The 15,288-nt window shown below is 44.1% G+C and overlaps 1 protein-coding gene across 1 annotated transcript; it reads right to left on the bottom strand.

The window, feature by feature from the left end:
* Positions 1–42: 42 nt before the first annotated feature.
* LOC127928435 (double-strand-break repair protein rad21 homolog A-like) lies at positions 43–9,880 on the bottom strand (the record flags this gene model as incomplete). Its single annotated transcript, XM_052515464.1, has 5 exons — positions 9,809–9,880; positions 6,190–6,276; positions 5,376–5,499; positions 4,879–5,004; positions 43–282 (listed from the first exon to the last, which is right to left on the bottom strand). Coding segments are annotated over exons 1-5 (649 nt in total), but the record flags the coding sequence as incomplete, so codon positions are not given.
* Between the last annotated feature and the right edge of the window lie 5,408 nt (positions 9,881–15,288).

The raw sequence follows: 15,288 nt of genomic DNA, 5'->3' as shown, positions 1-15,288 counted from the left end.
CAGCGTTCTTAGAGCGGCTGTGCGGGGAGAGTTTTTCTCCACTCCTCCTGTCTCTTACCTTCAGCAGTTTGCCGTTCCAGAGCGGCTGTGCGGGGAGAGAGAAGAGTTTCTCCACTCCTCCGGTCTCTTTCCACATCATCAGCTTCTTGGTGGGAGGAGCCAGGTCCAACGTGGTCACGATGTCCGAGTAGTCGCTGAGCTGGGCGCGGATCGACTTACTGTCCAGCTCTTTCAGGTTGTCGACAATCAGCTTCCTCTTCCTCTTCGCCTTGGTCTCTTTCACTGGACAGAGAAGTGTGGATGTCATTCTCTGACACTAGACAGAAGTGTGGATGTCATTCTCGGACACTAGACAGAAGTGTGGATGTCATTCTCGTACACTAGACAGAAGTGTGGATGTCATTCTCGGACACTAGACAGAAGTGTGGATGTCATTCTCTGACACTAGACAGAAGTGTGGATGTCATTCTCTGACACTAGACAGAAGTGTGGATGTCATTCTCGTTCACTAGACAGAAGTGTGGATGTCATTCTCTGACACTAGACAGAAGTGTGGATGTCATTCTCGTTCACTAGACAGAAGTGTGGATGTCATTCTCGTTCACTAGACAGAAGTGTGGATGTCATTCTCGTTCACTAGACAGAAGTGTGGATGTCATTCTCGTTCACTAGACACAGAAGTGTGGATGTCATTCTCGTCCACTAGACACAGAAGTGTGGATGTCATTCTCGTCCACTAGACAGAAGTGTGGATGTCATTCTCGTTCGCTAGACAGAAGTGTGGATGTCATTCTCTGACACTAGACAGAAGTGTGGATGTCATTCTCGTCCGCTAGACAGAAGTGTGGATGTCATTCTCGTTCGCTAGACAGAAGTGTGGATGTCATTCTCTGACACTAGACAGAAGTGTGGATGTCATTCTCGTTCACTAGACAGAGAAGTGTGGATGTCATTCTCGTTCACTAGACAGAAGTGTGGATGTCATTCTCGTTCACTAGACAGAGAAGTGTGGATGTCATTCTCGTTCGCTAGACAGAGAAGTGTGGATGTCATTCTCTTTCACTAGACAGAAGTGTGGATGCTATTTTCCCACTAATGACCAAAAATCCCCATTTCTTTAACATTTGGTTTCTTCCGCCACAGATCGAGAGTTTGATAGGTTAGCTTAAACGTTAGCAGAATAAAGAAGGTGATTCTTCGCCAGCAGGGGGCAGGTGTTTATTTCCAGGTTTTAGAGTCACGCAGACTGGAGTCATTCAAAGAAAAGAGATTCTTCCAAAGCTCAAGTCCCGTGGTGTCAATGTTCAACAATCTCAAGTCCCGTGGTGTCAATGTTCAACAATCTCAAGTCCCCGTGGTGTCAATGTTCAACAATCTCAAGTCCCCGTGGTGTCAATGTTCAACAATCTCAAGTCCCCGTGGTGTCAATGTTCAACAATCTCAAGTCCCGTGGTGTCAATGTTCAACAATCTCAAGTCCCCGTGGTGTCAATGTTCAACAATCTCAAGTCCCCGTGGTGTCAATGTTCAACAATCTCAAGTCCCCGTGGTGTCAATGTTCAACAATCTCAAGTCCCCGTGGTGTCAATGTTCAACAATCTCAAGTCCCGTGGTGTCAATGTTCAACAATCTCAAGTCCCCGTGGTGTCAATGTTCAACAATCTCAAGTCCCCGTGGTGTCAATGTTCAACAATATCAAGTCCCCGTGGTGTCAATGTTCAACAATCTCAAGTCCCGTGGTGTCAATGTTCAACAATCTCAAGTCCCCGTGGTGTCAATGTTCAACAATCTCAAGTCCCCGTGGTGTCAATGTTCAACAATCTCAAGTCCCGTGGTGTCAATGTTCAACAATCTCAAGTCCCGTGGTGTCAATGTTCAACAATCTCAAGTCCCCCGTGGTGTCAATGTTCAACAATCTCAAGTCCCCGTGGTGTCAATGTTCAACAATCTCAAGTCCCGTGGTGTCAATGTTCAACAATCTCAAGTCCCGTGGTGTCAATGTTCAACAATCTCAAGTCCCCGTGGTGTCAATGTTCAACAATCTCAAGTCCCGTGGTGTCAATGTTCAACAATCTCAAGTCCCGTGGTGTCAATGTTCAACAATATCAAGTCCCCGTGGTGTCAATGTTCAACAATATCAAGTCCCCGTGGTGTCAATGTTCAACAATATCAAGTCCCGTGGTGTCAATGTTCAACAATATCAAGTCCCGTGGTGTCAATGTTCAACAATATCAAGTCCCGTGGTGTCAATGTTCAACAATATCAAGTCCCTGTGGTGTCAATGTTCAACAATATCAAGTCCCTGTGGTGTCAATGTTCAACAATATCAAGTCCCGTGGTGTCAATGTTCAAATATCAATATCAATGTCCCAAGTCCCGTGGTGTCAATGTTCAACAATATCAATCAACTCTGTGTCAGCATTTCATTCCAGAGGAAACTCAAGTTATTCTCTTAGTTCCAGACAAGCGGAGACAACGGAAGTGTTTTCATTGTGTTTTTACAGAACTAGAGATTAAAAGTACCCCATTACCGCTTTGCTGGGAAGAAAGATTTGTTTGCATATTTTTGATACTGAAATGTAAATCAGATTTTCAACAAAACCTAATATTAGATAAAGGAAACCTGAGTTTAGAAATAAATAAAATAAAGTATATATTTTTTAACTAACAACGCCCCGGCGAAAAAGTAATTGCCTCCTTTTACAACTCAATAAAACTTCACATCTTCACACCAAACACTGCATTCCACAGTAAGAAACGTATACCAACGGTCAAGCATGGTGGTGGTAGTGTGATGGTTTTGGGGAGGCTTTGCTGCCTCAGGACCTGGATGACTTGCCTTAATAGAAGGAACCATGAATTAATTTCTCTGTATCAGAGAGTTCTAGAATGTCTCTGTATCAGAGAGTTCTAGAATGTCTCTGTATCAGAGAGTTCTAGAATGTCTCTGTATCAGAGAGTTCTAGAATGTCTCTGTATCAGAGAGTTCTAGAATGTCTCTGTATCAGATAGTTCTAGAATGTCTCTGTATCAGAGAGTTCTAGAATGTCTCTGTATCAGAGAGTTCTAGAATGTCTCTGTATCAGAGAGTTCTAGAATGTCTCTGTATCAGAGAGTTCTAGAATGTCTCTGTATCAGAGCCTGTATCAGAGAGTTCTAGAATGTCTCTGTATCAGAGAGTTCTAGAATGTCTCTGTATCAGAGAGTTCTAGAAGGTCAGGCCACCCGTCTGTGATTTGGAATGGCTTCGTCAAAGTCCAGACCTAATCCCGATTTGAGAAGTTGTGGCAGGACTTGAAGCCCGAGCAGTTCACGATTGAAAATCTCACAAATGTGGCTGAGTTAAAGGGTTCTGCATGGAAGAACGGGCCAGAATTCCTCAAAGAGATGTGACAGACTGATCAACAACTATAGGAAGTCATTGCTGCTAAAGGTGGCACAACCAGTTAGAGTGTAAGAGGGGGAATTACCTTTTTTTTTTTCCCCACGAGGTGAATTGGGTATTGCATAAATGTGTTATTAATAAAAATAACTATACCTTTTCCTTGTTATTTGTGAACTCAGGTTCCCCTTTATCTAATATTAGGTTTTGGTTGAAGATCTGATAATTCAGTATCAGAAATATGCACACAAAAGTAATTTTACAATAAAATAAAAAATTAAAAAATATTTTTAAATGAGAAAAGGGGGCAAATACTTTTTTCACAGCGCTGTATTTATAACAGATTTAGATTTTAACAGTCAATGAAAGAGAAGTGTTATTGGTTGTGTTTCTACACTATTCTGACAGAGGAGAGCTGAGAGAAGTGTTATTGGTTGCTCTACACTATTCTGACAGAGGAGAGCTGAGAGAAGTGTTTTTGGTTGTGTTTCTACAGTATTCTGACAGAGTAGAGCTGAGAGAAGTGTTTTTGGTTTGTGTTTCTACACTATTCTGACAGAGTAGAGCTGCTCACCAGACAAGCTGAGAGAAGTGTTGTTGGTTGACAGAGGAGAGCTGAGAGAAGTGTTGTTGGTTGACAGAGGAGAGCTGAGAGAAGTGTTGTTGGTTGACAGAGGGAGAGCTGAGAGAAGTGTTGTTGGTTGACAGAGGAGAGCTGATGTTGTTGGTTGACAGAGGAGAGCTGAGAGAAGTGTTATTGGTTGACAGAGGAGAGCTGAGAGAAGTGTTATTGGTTGACAGAGGAGAGCTGAGAGAAGTGTTATTGGTTGACAGAGGAGAGCTGAGAGAAGTGTTATTGGTTGACAGAGGAGAGCTGAGAGAAGTGTTATTGGTTGACAGAGGAGAGCTGAGAGAAGTGTTATTGGTTGACAGAGGAGAGCTGAGAGAAGTGTTATTGGTTGACAGAGGAGAGCTGAGAGAAGTGTTATTGGTTGACAGAGGAGAGCTGAGAGAAGTGTTATTGGTTGACAGAGGAGAGCTGAGAGAAGTGTTATTGGTTGTGTCTCTACACTATTCTGACAGAGGAGAACTGAGAGAAGTGTTATTGGTTGACAGAGGAGAGCTGAGAGAAGTGTTATTGGTTGTGTCTCTACTATTCTGACAGAGGAGAGCTGATGTTATTGGTTGTGTCTCTACACTATTCTGACAGATGAGAACTGAGAGAAGTGTTTTTGGTTGTGTCTCTACACTATTCTGACAGAGGAGAACTGCTCACCAGACAAGCTGAGAGAAGTGTTTTGGTTGTGTCTCTACACTATTCTGACAGAGGAGAGCTGAGAGAAGTGTTATTGGTTGTGCCTCTACACTATTCTGACAGAGGAGAGCTGAGAGAAGTGTTTTTTTGGTTGTGTCTCTACACTATTCTGACAGAGGAGAGCTGAGAGAAGTGTTTTTGGTTGTGTCTCTACACTATTCTGACAGAGTAGAGCTGCTCACCAGTGATGTCGATAGGCTCCAAGGCAAAAGCCTCCTCCTCATTGTGGACCAGAGTGGTCTGTTCCGTCTGGTCCTGCATGGCCGGCAGCGGCTCGACTGGGCCGGAGTCGGGACTGTCTGGACCCGCTGTGGGACAACAACACATCTTACTGCACACAGTAGGAGTGATGACCGCAGTAATTATCTTCTAGGTCGTTTTAATGGTGTCATGGTTAAATCAATAATAACAAGCTTCTGGGTCATTTTAATGGTGAATTGTTATCGATTAACCAAACATACAAGCTTGTGATCCGGGTAGTGTTCAGTAGGGAGAAAACGTTTTGAAACAGGGAGGTACAACCTGAACTTGTCAAATAAGAACACAGGTGTTTGTTTTCTGCTGGGGAAAGTATTTGGTACGGTAGACCCCAATGAACAACACACTGACATGTTATCCCAGAAAGAGAGAAAGATCAACAGATTTTAAATGACCACATCGGTCTGGGTAATGAACGTACGTGACTGCAGGTTGTCGAAGTCGTCCTCATCGTCTCCATGGTCTGGGGGAATCACGCTCTCTGTGATGGCTGGAGGGTCGTCAAAGATACCACCCCCCATCCTCCTGGGACAGTAGTTTATCCACTGGACAAACGAGACAACACACGGTTCAGGCTCGGGACAAACCATTTTTTTTTTTTGGGGGGTGATAACACATTGACTGCTGTCATCGCATCACCCTGAATTTAGAATAGTACTATATTAATCCTTCACACAAACACACAGCTAAGACCACAGAGACAGTCAACACTATGGAGCGGTATCCCAGCGGTATCCCAGCATCCCCCTCCCCCCTAAGGGCACAGAGACAGCCAACACTATGGTGCGGTATCCCAGCATTCCCCTCCCTCCCAAGGGCACAGAGACAGCCAACACTATGGGGCGGTATCCCAGCATTCCCCTCCCTCCCTAAGAGCACAGAGACAGCCAACACTATGGGGGCGGTATCCCAGCATTCCCCTCCCCCAGCATCCCTAAGGGCACAGAGACAGCCAACACTATGGGGGCGGTATCCCAGCATCCCCTCCCTAAGAGCATTCCCCTCCCTCCCTACCCAGCATTCCCCTCCCCTCCCTATCCCAGCATTCCCCTCCCTCCCTACCCAGCATTCCCCTCCCTCCCTAAGAGCACAGAACAGTCAACACTATGGGGCGGTATCCCAGCATTCCCCTCCCTCCCTACCCAGCATTCCCCTCCCTAAGAGCACAGAGACAGTTCAACACTATGGAGCGGTATCCCAGCATCCCCTCCCTCTCCTAAGGGCACAGGTCTTGCCAACACTATGGGGGCGGTATCCCGCTCCGCCTCCAGCAGCAGATTAGAGGCTGTCGCTCCATGGATGATGTCCTCTTCAGCCTCCCTCTAAGACCACAGAGACATCATCTCATGGGGCGGTCATCCATCCAAAGTCAGCAGAGAGCGCCAGGGACACTAGAGGCGTTGTTATCCCAGCATTCCCAATGGCAAGAGAGATGATGTACAGTCAATATTCATGAGAAGGTCTGATTCTAACTAATCCCTAAGTAACCTAGTTAGCATTATGATAATGTATCTCCAGCAGGTGATGCCAGAATGTCTCCAGCTAGGTAATCTAAGACCATCGAGAGACAGTCTCCAGCTAGGTAATCTAGTATCCCAGAATGTTCTCCAGCTAAGAGCATCTAGTTAGCATCAGCCAAATCTATGGGCTCTCCAGCTAGGTAATCCCTAGTTAGCATCGAGAATATGTCTCCAGCTAGGTAATCTAGTTAATGAGCGAGTATCCCAGCATATCTCTCCAGCTAGGTAATCTAGTTAGCATCAAACTATGTCTCAGGGCTAGGTAATCTAGTTAGCATCCCTCCAGCTAGGTAATCTAGTTAGCATCGAGAATATGTCTCAGCTAGGTAATCTAGTTGTCTCCAGCATCCCAGCATTCCCCTAGGTAATCCCTAAGAGCACAGAGACAGCTCAACACTAGGTAATCTAGTTAGCATCCCAGAATATGTCTCCAGCTAGGTAATCCCAGCATTCTCCCTAGTTAGCATCAGAGACATGTCAACAGCTAGGTAATCTAGTTAGCATTCTCCAGCTAGGTAATCTAGTTAGCACAGAGACATGTCTCCAGCTAGGTAATCTAGTTAGCATCAGCATATGTCTCCAGCTAGGTAATCTAGTTAGCATCGAGAATATGTCTATCCCAGCTAGGTAATCTAGTTAGCATCGAGAATATGTCTCCACTAGGTAATCCCAGCATTCCCCTCCCATCCCTAAGATGTCTCAGCTAGGTAATCACTATTAGCATCCCAGCATATGTCTCCTCCCTAGTTAGCATTCCCCTCCCCTCCCTACCCAGCTAGGTAATCTAGTTAGCATCAGAGAATATGTCTCAGCTAGGTAAATCTAGTTAGCATTGAGAATATGTCTCCAGCTAGGTAATCTAGTTGCATTGAGAATATGTCTCCAGCTAGGTAATCTAGTTAGCATTGAGAATATGTCTCCAGCTAGGTAATCTAGTTAGCATTGAGAATATGTTCTCCAGCTAGGTAATCTAGTTAGCATTGAGAATATGTCTCAACACTAGGTAGATCTAGTATCCCAGCATTGAGAATATGTCTACCCAGCTAGGTAATCTAGTTAGCATTGAGACAGCCAACTCCAGGGGTAGGTAGCATCTAGTTAGCATTGAGAATATGTCTCCCTAGGTAATCTAGTTAGCATTGAGAATATGTCTCCAAAGCTCGGTAATCTAGTTGGCATTGAGAATTGTCTCCAGCTAGGTAATCTAGTTAGCATTGAGAATATGTCTCCAGCAGGTAATCTAGTTAGGCATTGATGGATATGTCTCTTCAGCTAGGTAATCTAGTTAGCATTGAGAATATGTCTCCAGCTAGGTAATCTAGTTAGCATTGAGAATAGAGCTAGGTTGTTACATAATGAGTCTAGGTAAAGCTAGTTAGCATTGAGAATATGTCTCCAGCTAGGTAATCTAGTTAGCATTGAGAATATGTCTCCAGCTAGGTAATCTAGTTAGCATTATGAGTTAATATGTCTCAGCTAGGTAATCTAGTTAGCATTGAGAATATGTCTCCAGCTAGGTAATCTAGTTAGCATTATGAGAATATGTCTCCAGCTAGGTAATCTAGTTAGCATTATGAGAATGTGTCTCCAGCTAGGTAATCTAGTTAGCATTATGAGAATGTCTCCAGCTAGGTAATCTAGTTAGCATTATGAGAATGTCTCCAGCTAGGTAATCTAGTTAGCATTATGAGAATGTCTCCAGCTAGGTAATCTAGTTAGCATTATGAGAATATGTCTCCAGCTAGGTAATCTAGTTAACATTATGAGAATATGTCTCCAGCTAGGTAATCTAGTTAACATTATGAGAATGTCTCCAGCTAGGTAATCTAGTTAGCATTATGAGAATGTCTCCAGCTAGGTAATCTAGTTAGCATTATGAGAATGTATGACTTAGTTTTAGATTTGCATATTCATGAACCAGTTTGTTTTTCCAGGGGAAATACAAGTTAGCATTATGAGATGACTTGCTGTTGCATATTCAGCAGCGTAAAAGCTAGTTAAAGAGATACTCAGGTACTCTGTATACTTTTCAGCCAGTAGTTCTGAAAGTTAGTACACGAGCCAAAATGCGACCAGCAAAAATGGCATAATGCATCACAAATGTGCTGATATGTCACAACGTCGTTGCTCTCTCTAGTCTGCTGTGTCCACTGGGCCGTTGAGCCCGCCCTAGGTAATCTGGGCAGGCCTCTGGCTAGAATGTCACTCAAATGGGAGGTGAAGCTCATTAGCTAGAACTAAAATTGCTAGAGGGCTGGCCCAGTGGGTTGGATCTAGTTGGCATGGCAAATGTTAAAATAAAAAATAATTTGCTTTGAGAATAGGGATTTCACAGCTAATTGAGGTATGATCATTCTGCTCATATATTATGCAAATGGGAGGAGCTGAAGCTCATTGGCTAGAACTGAAATTGCTAGGTGGCTAGCATTATGAAGGAGATGTAAACTCCAGCTAGACATCAAGTTAAAGCATTAGTTGAGAATAAATCTCCACTTTCTTGGTAAAAATATCTAGTTGGCAAAAGCCAGGAATATTGACATCTCCTTACCAAAGTCATTGTCCTGCATGAGGCTGAGGTTGCCCACCTCCTCCCTCATGGTGATCTAGTCTGCATTTCAGGAGAACTGCTGGGCGAGGTCTATCTAGCTGTGGCATAATGCCAGTGTCAATATTTCAACTCAGCTTAGCGCTGCACAATCACCAGTTTTTCTTATGAGAATGTGTCTACAATCTGTAATTGGTTAGGAAGGGACGAATGTGTCTCCAAAATTAGGTAATACTTGTTTGGTGATTTGCATCCTCATGAGAATGCCTGTTACAATTAGCAACAGTCCTCTTCCTGGGAGGCTTGTGTAGCATAATGAGAACTTCCTCCAGCACTATCTATATCCATAGTTAGCATAATGAGAATATGACTTACTCAGGTCAGGTAAGGGTTGGTCAAAGTGAGAAATCCTCCGGCAGGGTGATCTAGTTGTAGGCAGCCTCTGTTCTCCTCTGGCAGATCCACCACACCTGGAGGGCAGCCAGACAGAGTGAGCAAATAAACAACAATCAGCAAGACTAGGATCACCTAGTTAGCTCAAACTATGATCTCTTCAGTTTAGTCCTAATCACGTTACTTGGTTTGAGCCACATTGATTAACCTTATTCTAGTTAGCATTGACATACCTGGTCTGAAAGCCACGTTGATTAACCTTATTCTAGTCAGCATTACACCTAGCTACGCAATGGTCTGAAAGCCATCTTAGGTTTATTTCTAGTCCCATAATAAGAGCCATATGTCTACGCACCTGGTCTGAAAGCCATCTTGATCTTGATGAAGGCTTCTTACAGTCAGCCAGGAGGTACTTGGCCTTAGTGTTGAGATCCTCACTCCAGCTAGGTAATCAGAGTTCAGCGCCATCTTCACCTAGGGGAGGAGACAGAACCATGGCTAGTATTCAGTGTAGTGAAATGTTCTGAACGCTGTTGAAACAGAATGAAGAGAGAATATGATTCCCTATTCTAACTGACAATATTTCTGGTCTACAAAATAGACTTCTAGTTTGAACGTTGCGTAACGATGTGCCCTCCTGAACAGGTCCCATAGATCACATTACATCATCATCATCGGCTGAAGAACAGTCAATCTAAGCATCACCCAGTAGCTGTGGTCACTAGCTAGGAACTTTAGATGTGGGTAACATGCATGCAGTCTCAGTCAATCGGCCTGGTTCTAATCTGGTCACTACCTAGTTACATCATTAGACCCATGTCTACTTCTTCCAGCGTAGATCTGAAACTATTGGATTGGTCATTATGCGGAAATAAGGTTAGCCAATGGGATGTCTAATGAACAGCTAAGGGATGAGACTGACTTCTCAGACTGGGTCTTCATTGTGTAGGGCATTCAACAGAGACATGAATCATGATATCTGCTAGCCAGGTCTCCGCTTACCATTATGGCAGATAATGCTCTCTCCACTGCTCTCTAGGTTACATTCAAACACATGAGCCTTGGTCAGCTTCTTGTCCCAGTGGGCAGCTAGCCAGATCTTGGCCAGGGGCTACGTTTGAAGGACAAAATGGGCGTAGAACATTGCTCCAGGTTGGTTGCTAGCTCTTGAAGAACCGGGGGGTAGCACCTGGAATGAGAATATATTTGAAGCTTTATTAAGATGGAATGTGGAAATAGCAGAATCAAAATGTTTAGGTAGCTAAGCTTTTAAGAAAATTCTACATGCAAATGCTACATGCTCTCTCTAATTCTCTCTTTCAGAGGACCTGAGCCCAATACCGTGCCCCAGGACGACCTGACATGATGACTCCTTGCTGTCCCCAGTCCACATGGCCATCCTGCTGCTCCAGTTTCAACTGTTCTGCCTTGTTATTATTCTCCATGCTGGTCATTTATGAACATTTGAACATCTTGGCCATGTTCTGTTATAATCTCCACCCGGCACAGCCAGGTAGGACTGGCCACCCCATTATAGCCTGGTTCCTCTCTAGGTTTCTTCCTAGGTTTTGCCTTTCTAGGGAGTTTTCTAGCCACCGTGCTTCTACACCTGCATTGTTTGCTGTTTGGGGTTTTAGGCTGGGTTTCTGTACAGCACTTTGAGATATCAGCTGATGTACGAAGGGCTATATAAATAACATTTGATTGATTGAAAATAGGCGGTAGTTGTAGCTAATATCAACAAATTAAATGTTAGTTTTGGATTGAAGATCAGACTCATTCACGACTCTATTGGCTTTTTGGATGATAGGAGACCAATACTCAGAAATATCTGCCTTGCAATCTAATAAATAACCTAAGCTAGCTAATTATTGTACTGGTTGAAACGGGATTTATATAGTTATGCATCTCGTGTTCAAGTACTGGTGGACTTGCGCAGTTAAAAGTTGTCGAAAAAAAAAAATCTACTACTTGGGGCTTTGATTGAACATGGCTAGGCTAGCATGCTAACAGCTAGCTCATTCTACCGTTCAGTTAGCAAGAGAGCTAGTTAGCTAGCTTGAAATCTAGCAACAATTTCGGAAAATATATCAAAGTAAACCAAATAAGAAGAGAAGCATGATAAATGCATAATCATAATTGTGAGATGCATCATTTCACGCTAACTAGCGACGGTGCTGAGCGTGCGTGCATTAACTGCAAACACTTTCCCCCCGGTAGCGGTTATGCAGGCGCTGTTGGTAGGAGGGCCCCGGTACAGAAACCATCGGCGTGCAACGCTAATTTCTCATCACAAAACTCATAAATCATTTTTTTTTTCTTTCCATAAAGTAAAATATATTTAACTTACCGATTGTACCCCCCTTAAAAATAAATATCAATGATTATGCAATTACTCCCAGCGATTGTCTCTTCCTGTTGTACTCATGAAAAGTGTCAAGATGGCGCCAGTAGACTTCCTCCCGCTCAGTGTCCTTTTAAAAATCAGCAGGATGTTTACAGCCCGAAACATGGCGAAGGAGGAGTCTGCTCGTGTTGACAGCCAGCTGCAAATGGCAAATGCATTGACCAATGATAGCGGGCGAGATTGTTTAAATTCGATTATTGCAAAAATAAAATAAAATATGCAATCTGATTAATTCAAGGACGAGATGCTTTGCTCCTGAGTCAGACTTTAAAATGTGCTCATTATTAGCCAATGGGCACCAGTCTATGGCCCGTGACTTGAACGGGCAAATACATGCAAGGTGTCCCAGTACAGAGTCACTGTGCAGTGATACCAATGAGACTAAACAAGGAGTACAGAATCACTGTGCAGGGGTACCAGGTAGGAATGAGACTATATACAAAAGTACAGAGTCACTGTGCAGGGGTACCAGGTAGGAATGAGACTATATACAAGGAGTACAGAGTCACAGTGCAGTGATACCAGGTAATAATGAGACTATATTACAAAAGTACAGAGTCACTGTGCAGTGAGGACTATATACAAGGAGTACAGAGTCACTGAGTGACCTCCTATATACAAGGTGATCTACAGAATCACTGTGCAGGGGTACCAGGTAGTGAGACTATATACAAGGGTACAGAGTCACTGTGCAGTGTACCAGGTAGTAATGAGACTATATACAGTGTCAGATATTTCATATAGACTATATACAAGGAGTACAGAGTCACTGTGCAGGGTACCAGGTAGTAATGAGACTATATACAATCCCCCAGAGTCACTGTGCAGGGGTACCAGGTAGTAATGAGACTATACAATCACCAGTACCGAGTCACTCAGGGTACCAGGTAGTAATGAGACTATATCCCCCGTTTACTGTGCAGGGTACAGTTACTGTGCAGGGGTACCAGGTAGTAATGAGACTATACAATCACCAGTACAGAGTCACGGTGCAGGGTACCAGGTAGTAATGAGACTATACAAGGAGTACCAGTCACTGTGCAGGGTACCAGGTAGTAATGAGACTATATACAAGGAGTACCAGTACAGAGTCACGGTGCAGGGGTACCAGGTAGTAATGAGACTATATACAAGGAGTACCAGTTTCACTGTGCAGGGGTACCAGGTAGTAATGAGACTATATACAATACCAGTACAGAGTCAAGTTACCAGGTAGTAATGAGACTATACAATACCAGTACACTGCAGTCACTGCACAATACCAGTGAGTCAGGTGCAGGGTACCAGGTAGTAATGAGACTATATACAAGGAGTACAGAGTCAGTGCAGGGGTCACCAGGTAGTAATGAGACTATATACAAGGAGTACCAGTACATAGAGTCACGGTGCAGGGTACCAGGTAGTAATGAGACTATATACAACAGAGTCACTTCCTGCAGGGTACCAGGTAGTACAGAGTCTATATACAAGTGCAGGGGTACCAGGTAGTAATGAGACTATATACAAGGAGTACAGAGTCACTGGTACAGGGTAATGAGACTATATACAAAGTACCAGGTAGGGTACCAGTAAATGAGACTATATACAAGGAGTACAGAGTCACGTGCAGGGTACCAGGTAGGGAGACTATATACAGACAGAGTCACAGTGAGCAAATAATGAGACTATAAAGGTACAGTACAGAGTCACTGTGCAGGGGTACCAGGTAGTAATGAGACTATATACAAGGAGTACAGAGTCACTGTGCAGGGGTACCAGAGACTATATACAAGGATTGAGAGTCACGGTGCAGGGGTACCAGGTAGTAATGAGACTATATACAAGTTTAGTACCAGTACAGTAGTCACGGTGCAGGGGTACCAGGTAGTAATGAGACTATATACAAGGATTACCTTATTCAGTACAGAGTACACAGTGCACGGGGTACCAGGTAGTAATGAGACTATATACAAGGAGTACCAGTACAGTCACAGTGCAGGGGTACCAGGTAGTAATGAGACTATATACAAGGAGTACAGAGTCACAGTGCCAGGTAATAATGAGACATATACAAGGAGTCACGTCACCTGGTGCAGGGGTACCAGGTAGTAATGAGACTATATACAAGGAGTACAGAGTCACAGTGCAGGGGTACCAGGTAGTAATGAGACTATATACAAGGTACCAGTACAGAGTCACAGTGGTAGTAATGAGACAGGGTACCACAGTGCAGGGTAGTACAGTGCAATGAGAGACTATATACAAGGAGTACAGAGTCACTGTGCAGGGGTACCAGGTAGTAATGAGACTATATACAAGGAGTACAGAGTCACTGCTGAACCAGGTCCCAATGAGACTATATACAGAGTACAGAGTCACTGTGCAGGGGTACCAGGTAGTAATGAGACTATATACAAGGAGTACCAGTACAGAGTCACGGTGCAGGGTACCAGGTAGTAATGAGACTATATACAAGGAGTACAGTACAGTCACGGTGCAGGGTACCAGGTAGTAATGAGACTATATACAAGGAGTACCAGTAGTAATGAGACAGTCACAGTGCAGGGTACCAGGTAGTAATGAGACTATATACAAGGATGGTCACAGTGCAGGGGTACCAGGTAGTAATGAGACTATATACAAGAACAGAGTCACAGTGCAGGGGTACCAGGTAGACTTCAGGTAGTCAATGAGACTAGTATGAGACTACAAGGAGTACAGTAGTCACTGTGCAGGGGGTACCAGGTAGGAATGAGACTATATACAAGGAGTACAGAGTCACAGTGCAGGGGTACCAGGTAGTAATGAGACTATATACTAGGGTACAGAGTCACAGTGCAGGGGTACCAGGTAGTGAGACTGAGACTATATACCAGGTAGTAATGAGACAGGAGTACAGAGTCACGGTGCAGGGATACCAGGTAGTAATGAGACATATACAAACACAGTGAGGGTACCAGGTAGTAATGAGACTATATACAAGCTGTCCCAGTGGGCAGAGTCACAGTGCAGGCAGGGGCCCAGGTAGGAATGAGACTATATGTACAAGGGCGTACAGAGTCACAGTGCAGGGGTACCAGGTAGTAATGAGACTCTATACAAGGAGTGTGTAATGAGACTATATACAAGGAGTAAACGTGTCCAGGCAATTTATAAGATAAATGAACAGAGGAGCAGCAGGGGTACAGGTAGTTGAGAGTGTGAAAGAGTGTCTATGTGAGGGTGTGTGTGTGTGTGTGTGTGTGTGTGTGTGTGTGTGTGTGTGAAAATGTGTGTGTGTGTGTGTGTGTGTGTGTGTGTGTGTGTGTGTCAGGTAGTACTGAGACTATCTCAAGGAGTCTTTCAGTGTGTGGACCGTGCCCCAGGAGTGCGTGCGTGCGTGCGTGCAGTCCACGTGCGTGCTGTGCTCCAGTTTCAGACGCTGGCGCTTGCAACACCAGGGTCGTGGTTCGATTCCTACCGAGGACAATTATGAAAATGTATGCATGCA

Source organism: Oncorhynchus keta, unplaced genomic scaffold, assembly GCF_023373465.1.
Source record: "Oncorhynchus keta strain PuntledgeMale-10-30-2019 unplaced genomic scaffold, Oket_V2 Un_scaffold_26089_pilon_pilon, whole genome shotgun sequence".
Classification (NCBI taxonomy): Eukaryota; Metazoa; Chordata; class Actinopteri; order Salmoniformes; family Salmonidae; genus Oncorhynchus; species Oncorhynchus keta.
The sequence above is the reverse complement of the archived record's forward strand: the minus strand, read 5'-3'. Positions and strand labels throughout refer to the sequence as shown.